The sequence below is a fragment of the Aphelocoma coerulescens genome, chromosome 5 (genome assembly GCF_041296385.1).
Source record: "Aphelocoma coerulescens isolate FSJ_1873_10779 chromosome 5, UR_Acoe_1.0, whole genome shotgun sequence".
NCBI lineage: Eukaryota > Metazoa > Chordata > Aves > Passeriformes > Corvidae > Aphelocoma > Aphelocoma coerulescens.
This window is the reverse complement of record NC_091019.1, coordinates 64,611,651-64,632,900: the sequence shown is the minus strand read 5'-3', so window position 1 is coordinate 64,632,900 and position 21,250 is coordinate 64,611,651. Positions and strand designations below refer to the sequence as shown.

Here is a 21,250-nt window from a genome sequence, read left to right as displayed (position 1 = left end):
GGTGGCTCAGCTAATTCTTCAGAGCACTTGATGTTCACAGAGCACACTGAGGCATGAATAGAAAAGTGAGTGACATCGCCGTGTAAGAATCAGCACTGGAACTGGAGATTAATATCTTATATCTCACTGTTCCAGCCCATCAGCAAGAGACTGGCATTTTCTTAATGAAAGCTGACGTTACAGTCCAGAATTTTAAACTTGTTAAAAAAAACCTTTTATTTTCGGGTTGGATAGCAAAGTGATGCCTCCACTGTGTGTTGCTCCTCCTGACTGGCTGATGTAAAAGGGAGGTACAACAAAGATATTGTTATTGTTCCTTTGAATTTACTGCTCACAGCATGAACAGCCCTCCGGGTGCGATAAAGTCCCCTGCCTCTGATGCCTGTCACAACTCGAGATCTGTGTTATTGTCCCTGAAAAGTACTGAACTGGACAATTTAAGTATTGTCTGTTGGTCTTCTACCCCAAAACAAAGGCTGAGGCGGGCAATTATGCCCAATTTTGTCACTGAAAGACAAGAGAGATGCTGAAACCGGAGGGAGTTCAGCAGGGGCCACTGGCACAGTTGGGGGCCAGAGCATGAAGAAAGGCTGTGGAAATTGTATTTTTGAGCTGGGAGAGAGGGTAGGAAGGACCTCACAGCAGCCTCCAGCCATCCAGGCGGGTGGTACTGAGTGGGCAGAGGTACATGGCAGGAGGACAAGCCACAAGTACAGCAAGGGAAAGTCTGACAGGGTGCAGGGAATAATGGCAGCACTCACAGGGGCTGTATTTAGGGATGGAACATCCAGAGAGGTTGAGCAATCTCCGACTTTGGAGACACTTAGAACTCATGCAGACAAGGTTCACAGCTATCCCTGTTTTGAGACAGAAGTTAGACCAGAGCTTCCTTCCAATCCAAATATTTACATGAAGCTGAGCTAAAAACAGAGTGGCCAATACTTGTAGCACACAGGCAGCAGCGCAGGCTCTGCAATGCAGGCCTGTAATAAAGAACTGCCCTCACATTATTACACCAAACAGCCTTTCTGAATAATTTAAATTCACAATTTCATCCCAATGTTTCTTTCATTATATAATTTAGTGTGCAAAGTAACATCTTCCAATAGGATGGGGCCAGGGCTCGGTGTTAGCCCCTCCCAAGACCTATTTCTGGCACTAAGATGAATCAATTGAATGTAAATTCCGTGATGGCACAGGTTGCCCAAAGTAGCTGTGGCTGCCTCATTCCTGGAAGTGTTCCAGGCCAGGTTGGATGTGGCTTGGAGCAACCTGGTCTAGTGGAAGGTGTCCCTGCCCATGGCATGGGGTTGGAACAAGATGGTCTTTATGGTCCCTTCCAATCCAAACCATTCTGGGATTCGTTTTACAGCCTTCAGCATATACACATACACAGCTGAAGAGCTGCATTTGCCCAAAGGAGGGGAAAAAAAATCAAAAATTCATCTTCCTTTTCTGCTTCTACATACTGCGTGATCCTAACATGAAGCCTGGTGAGGTTGGCTGGTGAGATTATTGATAAAAGGTGCTATTGCAGTCCCAGTCTGATATTTAGAGTGAGACATCACCACCGCTGTCGGCTGCATGTTTGCTCATTAATTAAGGTTTCTAACTACCAGATTGCCCAGGAAGAAGCATCAAGCTCTGGGGACTCCTGCTGTCACCACTGGCAGCCCAGGACATAGCAGCAGCCACCCACAGCACTGCCCTTTCAAGCGTGGAAAAGCAAAGGTGCCCTGAACACAGCTGGGAGGAGAATTGATTTCATTCTTATTTGCTCATTTCTCCCAATGAGGCACGCCAAAAGGGCTGTTCCTACAGGAACTCCCAGTGATCTCTGGACTCAGAAAGGCAATTGTGAAAGAGCTGTGAAGTCAGCCTAAATTTTCCGTGGCTTTTATTTAAATTCAGAGGGCAGGTTGTCATGTCCTTTGGGGTGGGGTCTATAGCAAATGCCCATTGAGTTTTGGTAATAATTATTTATGAAAATCAGTCAGTGCAAATATTGCAGTTTCATGCCTGTTACAGCTACCATAGAATTCCAGAATGGTTTGGGTGGGAAGGGACCTTAAAGACCACCCAGTTCCAAACCTCTGCCATGGGCAGGGACACCTTCCACTATCCCAGGCTGCTCCAAGCCCCATCCAACCTGGCCTTTGACACTTCCAGGGATGGGGCAGCCACAAGCTTCTCTGGGAAACCTGTGCCATGGCATCACCACCCTCACAGGGAAGAATTTCTTCCCAATATCCCATCCAGCCCTGCCCTCTGGCACTGGGAAGCCATTCCCCCTTGTCCTGTCACTCCAGGCCCCTGTCCCCAGTCCCTCTCCAGCTCTCCTGGAGCCCCTTTAGGCCCTGCAAGGGGCTCTGAGCTCTCCCTGGAGCCTTTTCTTCTCCAGTTGAACACCCCCAGCTCTCCCAGCCTGGCTCCAGTCCTTGGAGCATCTCCATGATTTCCTCTGGACTTGCTCCAGTAGCTCCACCTCCTTCTGATTTTGGGGTCCGCAGAGCTGGACACAACACTCCAGCAGGGTCTCAGGAAAGTGGAGCAGAGGGGCAGATTTCCCCCCCTCTCACTGCCGCTCACGCTCCTGGGAACGCAGCCCAGGACACCGGCAGCTTCTGGGCTGCCAGCGCCCGGCTCCTGCTGCTGCTGCTGCGTTTTCCCTGTTACTTCAGAAGCGGCCAAACAATGACCTTGAAAAGCACAAATAGATGCTCACTCCCAAGGGAAGGGCGCCAGCGGCCGGGTCGGCATGTGCTGGGCATCGCCTGTGCCCACGTTTCTGCTGAGTTTAACGGAATTATCCGGGCATGGAAAGGCTCAGGATTAGTCCCATAGCTGGGAAGGGCAGGGCAGGGAATCACACTGCGTGTTTGGGCCCTGCCACGGGGGCTGGGGACACAGGGAGAGGGCAAAGGGAAAATCCAGATTTCAGGTGCAGCTTTAGGTTTGAAGCATGAAAACTGGATGATTTGGGATAACTTAAAATGAAAATTTGGTGGGATTTTGTGCAAGCGGAGGGGAAATCCAGGCCGGTGGTCATGGCCCCAAGGCTGACAGAGGTCAAGGAGAGTTTGGACAAGGCTCTCAGGAACGTGGTGGAATTGTTGGAGCTGTCAGGATTGCCTTCATTTGTTCCTACTGGGTGAGAAGAAAATCAGAATTGGATTTTCAGCAGTCGTATAGATCCATGAGAATTAGCTGTTTATATGATTATTAATTACACGGTTAAACATGACAGGAGTTGTGCAGCTTCTGCTGCAGCATTTGTGCTGGCAGCTGTTGGCTGTAGGTCTGAACAAACCAATGTTCTTGGAGCTTTTACTGGAACCGTTCATGACAATTTAGCTTGTACACAGGAACATTATTTTAATTTCTTAGTGGTTAAATTGATACCTCTTTTTTACACGGAGAATATTTTGACTCTTTTCTGTTGAAGGGACAGAAACGCAAGCGCTTTGCTTTGTTGCTTTCTGCTGCTGGTCTTGAACCGCACGGCGCCGTTTTTGATTGACGGACGAAGGGGGCGACAAATCAAGCTACTGCTTTTTTTTATTATTTTTTAACGGCAGTGGTGAAAACGTTGGTGAAATGCTTTTAAACAGCACCTCTGGGAGCCCGAGGGACATTTCCGGAGGGACCCCGAGCCGAGTCCCCTCACGGGCCGCGCCCGCCCCTCAGGGAGGGCGTCACGTGACCGCGGGAGGGGGCGCCGCGCGCCGCGGAAGGGCGGGGCCGCGCTGGCTGTCACGTGACCCCACCCAGCCCGCGGTGCTGCGATGGGCGGGTGGGGGCGTGGCCTAACGGCGGAGGGGCGCGGCCTGCGGCGCAGCGCGTGTGGGCGGAGACACGAGTGGGCGTGGCCACGCGGGTGGGTGTGGCCTGTGACGCGCGCTGCAGACGGTAGGGGCGTGTCCACAGCGGGGGTGGGCGGTGCCTGTGACGCAGCGGCCACGGGGGGCGTGGCCAATCGCGCCCCTCCGGTGTGCCGGTGTGGGCGTGGCCGCCGTGACGCAGTTCCGGTTCCGGTGCCCGTCGCGGTGGCGGTGGAGCTGCGGCCGCCGCGTCGCTCCGGGCCTGCGCCGGCTCCCCCCGCACAGGTACCGCGACCCGGCCCCGCCGCCAGCACGGGCCCTGCGCCGCCGCGGGGAGCGCGGGAGGGCGGGGGGGCTGCGGCCGGGGAGCCGCCGCGCCGCGCCTCAGACATCCCGGAGGTGCCGCCCCGCCTGCGGGGGGCGGGCGGTGCTGGTCCCTGCAGAGCACCGGGGGTCGCTTGTGGCGGGGCCTGGTGGCTCTGTAGCGCTGGTGGCGGCGGCGCTGTCTTGGCTGGGTTAAATATTTGTTCGGCTGGTTTTTTTGTATTGTGTGGTCGTAGTCTATTAATGAGCACATCAATGAGCGTGGATTACGTATAAGTGACTTTAACTTAAAGCTTCCTCTCTAAAGAAGGGCTCAGGAAATCCAGTTTTTCAGAGTTGGTGAGAAGTTGGTTTATCAAATTTTAACGTATTTAAGGCAGCTGACTTACAGGGGAGGGCCAGCACTGCGTGGTATCTGTGCCCCCCGAGCGCTGCCTGCCTGACAGGTTTTATTTCTGACGGAAAACTTGTTTCCAGGTCAATTCCGTGGAAAACGGTGCTGATCTGATGGTATTCAGCCTTACTGCCAGTGGTGTGCATGAGCAAAAGTAAGTGCTTTGTCTTTTTGAAACCAAAATGACACGCCCTGAAACTGCCCTTCCCAGGACCTGTGGAGATCGGTAGCTGATGGAAATATATGGTGAATATCAGGCCAGTCCTGGAAAGCAATTTGGGTATTCTTGAAGCTTGAGTTCATTCAAGTCCGTTTTAACAGTGCCAGATGAAGATGTGAAAGGTGCTAGGTGTGAATCCTGAGAAGTAGTTTTCCTGTGAAAGGAGCAGAAAGGTGTGTGGGTTTGTGTGTCAGCCGTGAGGTTACAGCTGGAATGTGACACGTGGGTTTGGTGTTTTGTTCGGGGGTGACACACCAGAGCCCTGCAGTGAAGCTGTTTGATAGCCACTCCTCAGAGTCAGTGTGTTTCTTTCACTTAAAACAATTACAGTAATTAAGCTCATAATGCTTGAGAGGAGAACAGGGACTGCCCAGGAAAGCTGTGGCTGCCCCATCCCTGGAAGAGTTCCAGGCCAGGTTGGATGGGGCTTGGAGCAACCTGGGCTAGTGGAAGGTGTCCCTGCCCGTGGCAGGAGGTGGAAAGGGATGAGCTTTAAGGTCCCTTCCCACCCAAACCATTCTGAGATTCTGTGATGTGAGGTTCTGTAGCTCTCAAGATAATTTACAGGCAGCTCTGAAAGATCAGTTTTAATCATTCCAAGCTGCTGGACTAATACATCTTTTTCAGGATTCCCAGGGCTGCGTGGTGTGGGCAGGAGGAATCTTTGGCAGGGGAGGCTCTCTGTTCTGCCCTGACTTTGTGTCACAGCTGGCACACGAACAAGGCACCTCCTTGTGATCTGTGTCTGCCGGGTGTGGGGCCATCTGGCTGGGTTTGGGGACCAGATGAAGGGATCAGGTCTGGCCTTGGTGGGGAGGCAGCTGTGAAACTGAATGGCCTGACAAGGGTGAAGAGCTGGCACAGATTGTAGATCCTTGTGGCTTTGTATTTTACAGGTCTTGGAAACTGCCAGGATCTCTGTTTTGAAGAATTATTTTCTTTTTGGTAGTTGGGAATTTATAGCAAATGCCACAGTTTCGTTGTTGGTCTTAATGAAATTTGTCCTGAAGATCTGAATACTGATCTTTGTCATTTTTTCAGTCACAACAGACAGGGAAAGGGGCAGAAATATCCCCAAATCTCTCATAGCCACTGATGATGTAGCTGTTGGTTTAGTTTGTCAATTAACTTTATTCTCCCAATGGATAAACACCGAGGGCACACCAAATTATTTTATGGTATCTGAGCACTGGGGAGGCTTTAAAGATGGGGAAAGGGCCAGAGGAGGCCACCAAGATGATCGGAGGGCTGGAGCAGCTCTCCTATGAGGAAAGGCTGAGTGTTGGGCTGGTTCAGCTTGGAGAAGAAATGGCTTTGGGGTGATGTAATTGTGGCCTTCCAGTACCTGAGGAGAGTCCGCAAGAAAGATGGAGAGGGACTGTTTAAAAGAGCATGGAGTGACAGGACAAGGGGGAATGGCTTCCCCACTGACAGAGAGCAGGGTTGGATGGGATATTAGGAAGAAATTCTTGGCTATGAGGGTGGTGAGCCCTGACCTAGGTTTCCCAGAGAAGCTGTGGCTGCCCCATCCCTGGAAGTGGATGGGGCTTTGAGCAGCCTGGCCTAGTGGAGGAAGGTGTCCCTGCCCATAGCAGGGAGTGGAATGAGATGATCTTTAAGGTCCCTTCCAACCCAAACCATTCTGGGATTCTATAAAGGCCAGCTCTGAAGTGTTGATATTTAATGCCTGAAGCTGCAGAAATTTGCATATTTTAGAAAACATTTAGAAGCTGTCAAAGATTTGGTGTCTCTTCCATTTTCTCCGTGTGCTATGTTGGGTAGTTACACTTATGTGGGCAGAAATCCTGTTGTAGATGAGGTTATGCTGGTAGGAATTAGTCATGTTAGAGTGACAAAGGAACCTCTCTGCCGAGGCAGCCGTGCCACCCAGTGGAAATGCAGCACAGCCTGTTGCATCCAGAAAACCTTTTTCTGTGTTTGAAAGATGATCTTGGAGACAGGAACTAAATCTGGCACGTCAAGTGTTGGAAAAATGTCAAACAACTCAAAAAAATAGGAAAGCAGTTGATGCTGAGTTTTGGGTAAGGAAGAAGAAGTGCTTTGGACAGCTCTTCCTAACGAGGGTCTGTAAGGACTGATGGTGGATAAAAGCCAGGAAAGGCAAAAGCATGGGGAAAATTGCTACTACACCCATAGTTGCAGTGAGATGGATGCAATCCAAGAGGGTTTAGAGCTCAAAAAACCACCGTGGAGCTGGTTTGTTGCGGAAGCTGTTTAGTAGGACGGATTTAGCACGGCACATGTAGCACCACGCTTCCAGAAGCAGGCGTTGCACAGAGCTCTCTGAAAGCCACCAGTTGGTTGTGAACACTGTTGGAGGAGCTCTCCTGCCAGAGCCGTGTTGGAGTTGTGCTTCCCAGCCTTTCGCTCTTCCCAGCTCAGCATGAGCCCGGCAGCCTCGCTCGTCTCACCTACCTGCTGGTAACTTTTGGGAGCAGCTCATGGATATCCAGGAGGCCTTGGCCTGTGGCCTGAAGGTTTTGCAGGGTATCATTTCAGGGCAGGTGCAGTGAAGTCCTCACTGCCTCTCACGGCTCTTCAGGATAAAGGGTGAGAGGGATTCAGCTCCCGGCAGCCTTTTTTTGCAGGCATTGATCATCTCTCACCATCCCTCACTTCGGTTTCGTGCTTCTGGCCGTTTTTGTGCTCAGAGGTGGCTGCGAGGTGATGCCCTGACCAGCAGAGCTGGAGCTGGCAGGCTCTGGGCTTCTGGAAAGCTGGAGATGTTTCCAGGGGCGTTGGCCTTCGGAAAACAAAGGAAATCTTATCCTACAGCATAGTGGATGCAAACAGGACTTCACTGAATGCTGCCAGCTCTGTTGTCTTTCTGCTCCCTGCCAAATGACTTTAACTCCTCAACCCTCCTCCTTTTCTCTTTCTTCATCCCAACTCCAGGAAAGATAATTTGGAGTAGAGTTTAAATGGCAGAATAAATGTCTGTTACATTGATGAGTTTTTCTCTGCTCATATCAATGCTTGTGCACTAGGAAGGCTTCAAGAGATAATTGGTTAATTCAGGAGTCCATTTGTTAATCCTGATGACTCTCAAAATCCCATCAAGCCCCCATTCTGTGTGAGGTTTTTTCTAAATCTTGAGCCCACGTGTGACATGGGGGGACTTTAAAATTTAGTTACTTGGAGGTCTTCTGTCTGACACTGTCTCTGAGTCTGATCTGTGAGCATGTGAATGCCTTGGGCAATAATTGTATTAATATAATTGGTATTCCTGTAAGGTTTTGACTGAAATTCTTTGACTAGTGTTGAACAACCTGAATGGAATATAGATTCCAGATCTAAGTACAGATGAGTTCATATGTTGTCTGAATGTTAAGGGTAATTTCAGTTTCTTTTTTATGAAATGAAGGTGGCAGTGCCCAGATTAAATGTCTGTTTAAAAAACATCCCTGAAATAGGCCATCCTGTCTGCAAGAGGATCCTTGACATGCTTGGCATGGGCTCAGTTATCCCAAATGTTGCCAACAAATGTTGCTCTTGTCTGCTTGCCAAAGTAAAAAAGCCACTAAATCTCATTATAAGCTGTGCTTAACTACTTCCCCCCCCCCCCCCCCCCCCCATAAATCATGCAGTAGAATTGTTCCCTTCATTTTCATGGCACAGAAATATTTGGGAATGATCTGCTAACAGATATTGGGGATATTAGTTGATATTTGGGAAGCAGGCCTGTTTCAACCGTGTTCACCCACTGCTTGACTTTACTCCTCCCTGACACTTTTGTGACAGATCCCAGGAATTTCTTCTGAGTTCTCCTTTAGTTTCATTTCTTCTCTTCCTTCTCTCCCTCGCAGCAAATGTTCAGCCTCTTCTGTGGACTTTTTTCAATCTGTTATAGATCTGTTTTTCAGTTGGTCTTATCCCATCTCTCCATCTGCCTCAAGAAATGAGGATTCTCTTGACCTGTTTTGGTGGTGTTTTTTTGATAACCTGATGATGATGATTGTTATTACCTGTTCACTTATGTAAAAATTTTTTTGTAATTGTCTCTATATCAATGATTGATTTCCTTTATTTTTGAGGTTATATGAAATAGCTTCCACCAAAAAGCACCTGCCAAGTTATTGAGTGTGGTTAATTGCAAATATTAATGAATTCTTAGCAGAAGAGATATTTCTTGAAGAGAAATTGAGTTTCTGGTAGATATGAGCTGTTAATAACAGGAGCAGAAACCACTTCCCTGATGTAGTTCAGTTGGTTTCTCAATTTTAAACAAATAGTTCTTGATCTGAACATGTTCCTCATCTGAGACAAAGACTCCTTACTTGAAAGAACTACTGCTGTTACAAATTGATACTAGAGTTTTAACAAACCTTTTTATTCATGCAGCTAGGCACTGAATTCCATCAACTTTGTAGATACTTATTTCTTAAAAGGCTTATTTAAATTATTAGGTGCTTCTTAAAAGGTTTATTTAAATTACTAGGTATTTCTTAAAAGAGTTTTTTAAATTATAAGGTGTACCTTGAAAAGTTCACTGTGTTTCCACAGAGGTCTGAGTTGTTCTGTGTGGTCATAAATAACTTGGGAAATGAGATGAACAGTGTCTTGTTGATACAAAGCCATTCAGGAAAGTAAGGCTTGGGTAATAAATCAGCAGAAATAATTCAATGGCAATAAATCTGCTGTGATTCAGAGTAGATAAATGTGGAGCGGTGCATATAATTTCACATATAAAATGCTGGGCTGACCCTTGGCACTGAGGAGTGAAATATTGCCACAGAAGTGTCAGTTCCATGGGGATCAAAAAGCAGCTGAAAAATTAAGAAGTATCAGGAAGGAAATAGAAGACAAACCAGAGCATAATTATGATACTGTATAAATCAATTATTATCCCACATCTTCAATTCTCTGTGCTTCTTTCTTGTCATTCATCCCAAAAGATACAAAAGACTTGGAAAAGCCTCAAATTGAGGCAGGGAGAATAATGAAAGGTATGGAATAACTGCTGGACAAGGGTCAGGGGAATGAGCTGGAGCTCAGCCTGGAGAAGGGACAGCTGAAAGAAAATGGTAACAATCTGTAGGATAATGATCAGCATGGGCAGGGTGGATAAGAATAGACCTGCTGATTTCCTCAGCTGCAAGAATGGAGGACCAACAAGTGAAACTAGTAAAATCCAGGTTTAGAACAAAAAAAGGAGGTGGCTTTTGTGCAACAAATAGCAGCCTGTGGAGTTCCTTGCCAGTGGGTGTTGTAGGAACAGCACTGAAGTGGGCAAATGAGACATCCCCTCATCTAAGTGAGGAAACTGGATGTGTTAGTAAAAAAGGAATTATTTGAGGGTTATTACTCCATAGAAATTGTGTACAGCTTAGGAAGTGTCTAAGCTTGGAATCACTGAAGTGTTGGGGGGTGAGTGTCATTCCTGTTCTTGTTCTTCTCTACTGGTCATTGTTAAGATAAAATGGGATGCTGAGCTAAATGGCCCCTTGTTCTGATCCAGAACTGTCCTAACATTAGGAAATTGTGTAGATAATAATAAATTTACAGTACAGTTTCAGAGATGAATGTATAAATAATATAATGTAAATAATGTGAATACATATTAATCTAAGGGAGCTTATAAACCTATTTGATCCAGGCTTTCTGTACACACCTCCATCCCTGAGACCATTCTCTGTCTTAGAAGTCAGTTCTTCACCATCAGCAAGGGGAATACAAAGACTGTGTTTTGTGGGAATTAGCCTTGCAGTAGTATTTGTACTCTTGACGTCTCTTTTGCATTTTTCCTCCCTTTACATTCCTTTCTGGCTCCTACACTGTCCCCTAAGACTTTCTGGCTGGTCTTGGTCATCTTTTTAACAGTTCCTCACCTCTGGTTATTTGTTAATATGGCTCATTGATCCCTATTTTCAGTGCTCCTTGGAAGTGTGGAGAGGTTGGAGGTTGGATACGTATTAGTGACACCTCCATAGTCAGTTACTGGAATTGGTGAATGTAAATAAGAGCATCCCCTGCCCTTGGTGTGTTCTGAAATGATTGGAGGATAAACCATTAGCAAACTATAGTTCTGTTATTTCTGGCCATAAGATCTGTGTGGGGATTCCAGCTCTGAGGTCCTCAGCATCTGAAGGACATGGACCTATTGGGGCAAGTCCAGAGGAGGCCATGAAGATGCTCCAAGGGCTGGAGCCCCTCTGCTCTGGAGCCAGGCTGGGAGAGCTGGGGGTGTTCACCTGGAGAAGAAAAGGCTCCAGGGAGAGCTCAGAGTCCCTTGCAGGGCCTAAAGGGGCCCCAGGAGAGCTGGAGAGGGACTTCAGACAAGGGCCTGGTGTGACAGGACAAGGGGGAATGGCTTCCCACTGCCAGAGGTCAGGGCTGGATGGGATATTGGGAAGAAATTCTTCCCTGTGAGGGTGGTGATGCTCTGGCACAGGTTTCCCAGAGAAGCTGTGGCTGCCCCTGGATCCCTGGAAGTGTCCAAGGCCAGGCTGGACAGGGGTTGGAAGGTGTTCCTGCCCATGTCAGGAGGTTGGAACTACGTGGTCTTTAAGGTCCCTTCCAACCCAAACCATTCCATGATTCTCTGATTTAATCATGTGTGGTATTTAAGTAAAACCTTATAAAATGAAGGCCTTGTTGCCTTTGTAAAATTATGGCTCAGGCCTGTTACTTTGGCTAGAGAAGGACTGTGAGAAAAGTCCGTGAGAAGAAGAACAATTAGTTTTTACCCATGAGAATGTACTATCAACAGAAGCAAGAAAGTTAAACAGTAGAAAACAGCAACATACCTGTTATTTTTCTGAATGCTTGAATGCTTATGCTATAGGTAGCCAATGGTAGTATGTTGTAGTTAGTAACAGCCAATCAGTCTATTGTAGCAGTTTAGCAGCCAGTGAAAATGTAACACGAATGATAACATGAAAAGGTGTATAAAAGAGGCTGCTTTGTTTAATAAATGGCTTTTTGGCCCTTGAAAGAGGCACTGTCCCTGTGTGTCATGACCGCCCCAACAGTGACAATCATGTTTTGGTTTAGATGCATTGACTTTCCCCTACAAGAATCCTGCTATACCTTTTCCAAATCCCAGTTTAGAGAACACCTGGAATCTTTCCCAGGCCTCCCTGTCTGGGCAGGCTCCATATATTCCATATGAATGCTTAAAATATTTTTTCTTATTGCAATGTGACCCATTTATATCCTATGTTGCACCTGGCTGAGCTGAGGCAGGTGGAGGCTCAGGACTTTCCGTTTCATGGGAACTTAATCCAGAGAAAGGTGTTTGGGTGAGCACAGGGAGGCAGCTGGGACAGCCACAAAGGCAGGGCTAAAGCACAAAGAGTAAATTTATTCCCATTACCTCACTAACCAGGGATCCCCAAAGCAACACCTGGGCACAGGTGTCCCAGCAGACACAGGCACTGATCACCCTGATCCATGGTCCAGGACCTGGTGTGGGCCAGAGACACTGAAACCAAGGCACCAAGAGGTGCTGCCAGTTCAGCACTTGCTGTGCTCTGAATGAGACAAATGTAGATGTCTCATGAAGTCTTGCTTAAAAATACTTTTATTATTTTCAACAAATTTCACTTTATCTCACCTTACTTTTCAGCACAATGTCTGGAACTGATGATTTTTCGGTAAGTAACAGTTTTTCTTTCCTGAAGATCAGCCAGTTGTGTTGATTATTCCAAAAGCTGACATAGTTTTTTGAAGGAAAAGGGGAGCTGACAGCTGAGAGATTTCCTCTGTATCACAGTCGTGGTGTTTTCCTTTTGGGTAGATGTAGCAATCCCTGGACTAAACTTCGGAAGCTGCTGGGTGCCTCCTGGGTTCTCTCCTGTGATATTAACAAAGGAGCTGTGCTTTAATGGCATCAGGATAATTTTAATGGAAATCTAGGAAAATGTTTTCAGGTTTGTGCTGCAGTTGCCTGTTGTTCCGTGTGGTGGGTCACCTTTTATCTCTGGGTTTTTAACTGCGGCCTGTCAGAACGTCTCTGCTGCCTTAGTGATAGGAGCTGCACAAAAATGAATGTAATCATCTCTGTGCAGCCACCAAGAGCTCTTCTCCTGCCGCTCCGGCAGCTGGGATGTAGCCACGTGGTGGGGGGATGTCTGCAGCTGGGAACTCCGGCGGGCAAGTTCCCTTCTCACCGGCACTTTGTCTTTCAGTTGGCAGATGCTTTACCAGACCAGTCGCCTGCTAAAACCTCCAAAGTGAGCAGCACCAAGCCTGGCCAGCAGCCCGGGCAGCCTCCGCAGGGCTGGCCGGCTTCCAACCCTTGGAATAACCCCAGTGCCCCCCCTATGACTCCAACCGGACTGCCACCAAACACATCGGCTTCCAGCGTGCCCTTCGGACCTCCTCCAACGGGAATGTATCCTTCAATGCCCCCGGGACCGCCTGCTCCATTTCCTCCTCCTCCTACTGGACCCTCCTGCCCTCCTCCTGGTGGTCCATATCCACCCCCAACTGTGCCAGGTCCTGTCCCGCCAGGGCAGTATCCTCCACCAAATATGCCCTTTCCAGAGCTTCCACGACCTTACGGAGGTCCAACAGAGCCAGCTGCACCTCCTGCTCCTGTTGGGCCATGGGGATCCATGCCCTCTGGAGCATGGGGACCAACAATGGGAGGGCAGTATCCTGCTCCCAGCATGCCATATCCACCCCCAGGGCCATATTCCGCTCCTACCCAGACTCCTGGGGCTGCGCCGACAGTACCATGGGGTACGGTCCCGCCTGGAACGTGGGGACCTTCACCGCCCGGGCCATTCCCTCCACCCACAGGATCATATCCAGCTCCAGGACTATATCCTACGCCCCCTAATCCTTTTCAAGTGCCATCTGGTCCTGCTGGTGCTCCATCAATGCCTGGTGGTCCCCATGTGAGTATTTAATTTTGGTCTCAAATTACTCTTAAGTATTTCACATTTAAGTGGGAGAATTCAGTAGCATAAGACCTGCTAGTGCAGGTAAGGACTTTCAGCACACCTGTTTTATTCCTCAGGTCAGTGGGATAGGAGTAACTTGTTAAATACTAAATATACTAGAATGGTGAAATTATGTTAAATTGGAGCATGTCTCATATTATAGTGGTCTTCCACAGCTTGGAAAGACTCCAAAAACCAAAAAAAAGGGGGGAAAGCCTTGTAATAATTCTGAAAGAGAAAATAATCCGTTTAATCTGAAGAGATTGCTGCTAGGGCAATAGGGAGGGAATAATAAATTAAAAGGATGAATTTGTGATTAATTAAGAATATTTGTAATGAATGAACTGCTGTGTGAAAAGCCTGTATTGACCATGACTTATTGTCTCTTGCAGCCTTACCGCTGAATACATTCTGGGCAACAAAATACTGTAGTTTTCCACCTTCATCCACTACTTACAGAGATTTTTACAGTTTTTGTTTCAGTAATGTATGGGGCTGTGAAGAATATTGCCTCTCGTATGTGCATTTGAGGTATGAAGGAGCAGTTTACATCAATTTACCCTGCTCATATGCTGGCATAATTATTTGGTTTAATCAAGTGAAATACAAAGAGAAGAAATCAACTAACACACCTGTGGTTCTTATGTTGGCAAGTATTCCTTGGAAAAACAGGAGTTGCCATGTAAGGATTATAAAGAATCAGGCCCACGGAATTAAAAAAAGTTAATTCTTAAATTTCCATTAATGCTTTAAGTCTTGTTGCCAGACTCGTGCTGGTCATTGAACGGATGGATGGATAGTCATATTTTGTCTATTTTCAGGTTATTCTAAAAAGTCAATAGGGAAAGTGTTTCAACATTTTAGTCAAGAAACCTAATATTTGAACGTGCTACAGTAATTCAAACTAACAAGACAGAGCATGTGAACTCGAAGGTTTTCTCAGCATTTTGTACATACTCAAACCAATTGCTCGGTCTGGGACTACGGAGGAGAAGAGCCACGTTTGGAAGCCTTGGTGTGGCTTGTCAGCACACTGTTGGTGTTCACAAACAGGCATTCCTGTGCAAGTGAAATAACCTGGATGTGCAGTTAACTTTGAATCAGCAAAATGTGAGTTTTATGCATGCAAATGAGGACATCCTGTTGCCAGTTCTCATTCTGTGGTGGTTGGAAGTTTGGCTTGGTCTGTGTAAAGAGAAACTGATCCCCACATAGGTACTTCCCTATTTCTGACCTGGGTTCTAGTCATTTCAAATTTGACTTGGCTGCTGGGTTGTGTAAACCTGGCAGACTTTTTCAGAGTCCCTGGAAACTGAACTTGAGCTTAAAACCCAACCTGAGCATTCCCTTCCCAGCAGTTCTTGGCACAGTTGTGTCACGAGATCCTTGTTGCCGCGGTCGGGCGCGAGGGGGTCTCGTTCGCTGTCCCTGGGAGCAGCCCCCTGTTCCCAGCTGGGTGTCTGCATACCTCACAGAGTAGGTGGAATTTGGGAGAAATTGAATGTCAGGAAGCCTGTGCACTGCTGTGCAGCTGCCTCTCCCAAGGGGCACTGCCCTAAGTTTTCATGTTCTTGCCATATCTGTGCCAAGCACATCCGAGGGATTTGCCGAGACACAGCCGTGTCTCTTGGTGGTACTTCACGGCCTACACTTGGACCACGGACAGTTTGTTTCCTCCACAGCTGGGGATCTCCTAACTTGGCCTCTGTGGGTAGAATTAGGAACAGATTTTGCTTCACATGGTAGCTCATTAGGGAGTCTTTGTAATCATGGAACTGTGAACACGAGTTAATTCTCTTCCAGTACCTTCGTGGCTTCCTGCATGCATGTGATGGACACTAAAAGCACATGGGGTGACCTGGTGGTGATGCTCCTTGGTAGTCATAGCCTTTATGGCAAAGTCCTGTGGTATTTTTGCAGGAGAAAGCAGCCAGCTGAGCTGTGGCTGCTTTAATCCAACGCCATGAAAGCTGATAGCAAAGGAATGTCTATTTTTTGTTTTAGGAAGACAGTACTGGAGCTGAACAAAAATACTTTTAACATTTCAACTTAAACCCCAGCAACTTAACCCTTGGAATAAGAACCAAAAGTGCTTCACTAACATTAAAAAAAAACCAGTTGTCCCCCAAGCAGACTTGGCAAGACTAATTAAAAATTAACATAAGCAACATTGACTGCATTTGCTCAAGTGCTTTTTTGATACCTGCAGCCTTAGACTGTAAATCATTGTAATGAAAAAACATTTATTCCAAATGAATGGATCATGCAGTAGCAGCACTCCAGTTGGAATTGCACTGGCCATATGTCTCTGCAGGGAATGGGAAGAGGTAGGAAAGGATAAAGCAGAAGTAGCAAGTAATGATTTTTGGAAGGGGGTTTTGTAAAAGTAACTAGACTTCTAGGTTCTTCCTGAAATAGGCAGGATTTATTACTGGAACATTTAGGCTAAAATTCAATATATATGGGATGTTTTTCAATGTATATTCGTATTTCTTGAGGTCATGAAAACTGTTTCATAACCCCTTTGTTTTTGTGAGCAGAGTTCTTTGCATAGCAGTGAAAAGGGTATTCCTGTTAATCTATTGTGTAAAAACTCAAGGTGTCACTATATACCGTGTAGTAACTTTATCACATGTTATGTCAAGTGTGAGCAACTTCTGGCCTGAAGCTTTTGCAATGGAATTTGTACATTTCTATGCATCATTTTGAGTTCAATTGCTGAGGAGTTCGTTTTGACTTGTGCTTTGAGGTTGACATACTGCATTTGTTTACAATACGAAATATAAGCAATCACATCTTTAAAGTATAGATTATCACCTGCTGCTGTATTTTCTTTAGATGAAACAAATATTGCTGTATGATAGTGAGAAGCTATAAATACAGGATTTGATATTTTTTTGAAAATGCTGTCACTTTTGTATAAGATTAGACATTAAACGTATTTTCAAGACTGTTGTGTTCACTGTTTTTCAATTCCTGCTTTTGACATGCCTGTGTAGACTTTTGCCTTGAATGAATAGTAAAATAGGACATCCTTGATTTGCAAAGCCTGAATATAAAATCAGAATTACTTGACTTCTGTGAGTGTTTTTCCTCTTCCTTTTGTGATATTTGCAGCCTGTACATAAGGGATATTAAATGTGGATGCAACCATGGCTCTGGTGTAGCATGTCAGCCCCAGGTACTGCCTGTTCACAAATTCCCTGGTAATTAGGAGAGAAAAGATTTGGTCTTGTTTGTTCCAGAGGAGGAATGGGACTATTTTTCACCTGTGAAGAGTTGTGTGTGTGTTTTCTCTGCCTCTGAACAATTTTGTGTGCTAGATTGACACATGTGAATGTGGTAAGTGACCCCCAAACCACTGTTTTTATACACTTTCTGGGAGTTTGATGGGATAAAGTGAATAACAGAAACTTCAGGGCTTGGCATCAGTATGAACTGCTAAATTTGGGCATCACTTGTGGCTACATTTCCATATATTGGCTTGCAGAGCAGTTCACACTGAGCTAGCCAGTGCTGCTGCCTTGGTTCACACCTTCACCCTTCAGGAAGGTAAAAATGGCAGCAGTGAGCAGGAAAGATTAGAAACAAAATTATCCACTTTAAGGCTTGGGAAAAGCTCATTTTAGACAATGGTCCAAAAATAATCCTTACCTCTGTTAATAGAACAGTACAATGTGTGGGCAGTGCTTTATCCTGACTTGTCCCTTCCTCTGGATTTCTCAAATGAGTGGGATTGTCCCTTCCTCTGGATTTCTCAAATGAGTTGTGTCTGCAACTCCTGTGCATCAGTAAAGACACAGCCATGCAGATCAAATGATGTTAATTGCTGCCCTGCAGACACAGAAAATTTCAGATTAATATTTTTGGGGGATCAAGTCCTACGAGGAACAGCTGAGGACTTGGCAGGGCTCAGCCTGGAGAAAAGGAGGCTCAGGGGGGACCTTCTGGCAGGAGGTGGCAGCCAGGGAGGATCGGGCTCTGCTCCCAGGGAACAGGGACAGGATGAGAGGGAATTACTTTGAACTGCACCAGGGGAGGTTTAAATTGGATATTAAAGACAATTTCCCCATGGAAAGAGTGGTCCAGCCCTATCACAGCTGCCCGGGGCAGTGGTGGAGTCCCCATCCCTGGAGGGATTTAAAAGCTGTGAGGATGTGGCACTTGGGGACAGGGGTCAATGGTGGCCTTGGAGTGCTGGGAGAATGGGTGGACTCCATCTTAGAGGTCTTCTCCAACCTAAAAGATTCAGTAGTTCTAAGTGATATTCATCTATGTAATTCTTAGGAGTAAAAGCTGTTCCAGGGGTCTTGCAGAGTGGTCAGTGCATGGTTAGATCCACACTGGGATGTGTCAGTTCTGCTCCACTCTTGTGAGGGCAGGTGCCCAAACTCCCTGCGGGCGAGTCCAGATCCATTGCTGTGCCCAGGCATCGATGGATTCCCTGCCCAGCCAGTCCAAACTGTCCCGAGAGAGAGATGGTGATCACAGAGTGGTTTGGGTTGGAAGGGACCTTAAAAAACATCTCATTCCAACCCCTGCCGTGGGCAGGGACACCTTCCACCCTCATAGGAAGGGTGTCCTGAGCCTCAGTGCAGTGAGAGCTCTTCGGCATCTGTGGAAGGATGACACATTCCACGCATATTTTTATTAATAGTGGCTGCCCTATTTCTGAAGTTAAGCACAGAATTCCAGTTGTTAGAGGGCAGTTCCATGCACACCAAACAGCCATTATTCACCAGGCACCGAGTGTCACCTGGCAAATGAAAAATACAAGTTTCAGCTTTCACACAAAGCTTCCAAACAGTGCATCCACGCAGCAGGAATAACTGTCACAGTGTCACAGTGTCACAGACTGGGGTGTGCTTATCCCAGAGACAGCTGCAGGCGGATCCTGAGTGGGCTCGGACCCAGACGTGCCCCGGGGGTGGATGTTGGAGGTGTTTGTGCCGTGCAGGGCGAGTGCTCTGCGCTCGCTGCCCGGGCTCCACCCGCAGCCACCCATCCCTGGGCACCTGTGCTGCTGCTGGGCAGAGCCCGTGGGACCCAGGGCCGTGGTCTGGAGAGGGATGGTGTCTCCACACAGGGGATACTTCCCTATTTCACTTACTGTTGGCCCAGTTCTCCCATTTCCAAGGTTGATGTAGTGGGATGAGCTACTCATAAATTTTCCTTGGCTCTCACAGGTCAGTGGAATGAGTTAACTAAAAATGTGCCAACTGATAACAGTGAGAGAACATTTTTTTGGTCACTCTTGCCTGCAAAATCCCTCAGGTTTGTTGGAAGCAGGTTGCTCATGGAAGCTGTGGCTGCCCCATCTCTGGGATTGTCCAAGGCCAGGTTGGACAGGACTTGGAGCAACATGGTCTAGTGGCAGGTGTCTGCTCATGGCAGGGGGTGGAATTGGATCATCTTTAAGGTCTCTTCCAATCCAAACCATTCTGGGATTCTGTGATGCTTTTGTTTCAGAGGTGCACTGGTTGGTCAGGTTGTCCTATTTGATGACAATGGGACTTTGTATCCCCTGTGCAGCAGATTGTGAGCTCAGATGAAGTTACAAGTTACACCCAGATAAGTGATGAGGGGTAGTCAGAGTAGCAGCAGGAACAGTTCTGCTCCCTGTTATCACTTTCCAAAGTGAACCCTCCCTGTTAAATGAGAGATGGGGAGATAAAATTGCTGTGCCTGTGTGCCTGTCCTCTTCCCAACTTTCTCATGACATGACAGGGAAGGGCCGTGTTGAGCAGCCCTTGGCACACCTTGGGTTTCATTTCAGGTCCTCCTGCTGTCTGCACAAGAACTTACCTGCTCTTGCACATTCATGTTCTTGTGATTAAGGGATGGAACTCCTGTAGCAATTAACCCCTAAACTCACAGAGTTTCATTCCAAGTGGGAACTAGGAACCTCCCAGTATCCCTTCCCACCAAAACTCTTACAGTAGTACTGTTTCATGCCTGGTTAAAAGCAAACGTGGAATTTATCCATTGAAATAAATTTGGAAGATGACAAATGACACTGGATTTCATTTGTGAATTCCTGGGCTTGGCATGAATGGGGGATGGCATGAAGTTGTGCCAGAGTGGGTTTAGGTTGGATATCAGGAAAGGTTCTTCCCCCAGAGGGTGCTGGCACTGCCCAGGCTCCCCAGGGAATGGGCACGGACGGCCCCAAGGCTGCCAGAGCTCCAGGAGCGCTGGGACAGCGCTGCCAGGGATGCCCAGGGTGGGATTGTTGGGGTGTCTGTGCAGGGACAGGGGCTGGACTCTGATCCTTGTGGGTCCCTTCCCACTTAGGATACTCTTGACACCTCTGGCTCATGAGTGCAGTGTTGTCCTGGGGTAGATCCGTGGTGAGAACCCCAGAAGTGTGTACTGACAAGGGGGTTTTGTCAGGATACTTCACTTTCCTGAGCTGTTAAAGGATAATGAAAAGTAGCCCTGTGCTGTGGTGCCTTTTCACAAGAATGGGCTTAATTTGCACGATGTGAGAAGCTTTACATTACAGTGTTTTGTGTGACAGAAATGGTTCAGAGGAGTTGTTTCCAATTTGCCTGTAATCCTTGCAGTTACAGGCAACACCCTCCAGCAAAGAGAAGGTGACAGAATATCACAGTTTAAACTCACTTAAATTGGGGAAAATTGCTGCTTTAATACCTAGGTGCTGCTCTCGCTGCGTGCCAGGTTCTGTAAAGCCGGGGTTTGCCGATGCTCCTCAAGGAGACAGAGCTGTTTATATTGAAAGGTTTTTAATTGAGACACTTCAAAGTCTCAGCAGCTTCCACACAGGCGTTTGTTTTTGCATTTCTGCCTGGATTCTATCCTGTTTTCCCCTCAGAGAGCGACACCACATAACCTGGAACACTGGGGTGATCACGTTCATGGGTCTGTGCTGCCACTGTCACCATCCTTGTCTTGATACTCCTCTCCTGGGGCTCTGTCCTGCCTGTCAGAGTAAGGAGCTGTTAGAAGGAGAGTGGGAGTGGAGTGACACCAAGCAAAAACTGCTCTGAGTGGGTCAAAAAAGAAATTAAGATGTTGGAAAAATGAGCTTGTGAGTGTTGTGTAACAGCCAAGCACGATGAGGTCCCTCTGGATTTTGCTCTCAGCTGGTGGCTGCCCCTCCACCATCCTGCTCATCACCAGAGGGCTCTGCTGCTGCTCCACTTGCCCTGCAAAGCCTCTGGGAGAGGAGACTGTGTCTGGTATTGATTATTTTTAACACTGAACTTGATAAAAAAAATGAGGAAAACAACATTTTAGTGGCTTATGGTGCTGCTGGGAGAGGTTGTTATAACCTGCACCTTTGCATAGACATTGCACTCCCTGAGCTCTGGCTGCTGCAGGAAGAACACATGAGGATTAAATCTGAGCCCTGTTTAGTGTAAGGCTTCGTAGCAGAATGAATTTCTGTGCTCTGCAAAAATCTAGTGCAGGAAAGAAGGAAAGGGACTCCTCCAAATCTTTTCCTTTTCCCTCTCCTCTGGTTTCCTGAGATACGGCAAAAACCACCCATGGGGGTTGGATTTGATGATCCTAAAGGTGTTTCCCAACTTTGAAGATTCTGTGATTGCTATGTAATAAA

The 21,250-nt window shown here is 47.1% G+C and overlaps 1 protein-coding gene across 2 annotated transcripts; it reads left to right on the top strand.

The window, feature by feature from the left end:
- Positions 1-4,024: 4,024 nt before the first annotated feature.
- MAPK1IP1L (mitogen-activated protein kinase 1 interacting protein 1 like) lies at positions 4,025-16,621 on the top strand. 2 transcript variants are annotated; one of them, XM_069018604.1, is made up of 5 exons: positions 4,025-4,106; positions 4,623-4,693; positions 12,348-12,375; positions 12,910-13,623; positions 14,061-16,621. In XM_069018604.1, the coding sequence occupies exons 2-5, from the start codon at positions 4,653-4,655 to the stop codon at positions 14,070-14,072; spliced, it is 795 nt and encodes a 264-aa protein (XP_068874705.1). In that variant the 5' UTR covers positions 4,025-4,106; positions 4,623-4,652; the 3' UTR covers positions 14,073-16,621. The 2 variants fall into 2 exon arrangements, with proteins under 2 accessions (XP_068874705.1, XP_068874706.1); XM_069018605.1 differs by lacking the exon at positions 4,623-4,693.
- The last annotated feature ends 4,629 nt before the right edge of the window (positions 16,622-21,250 follow it).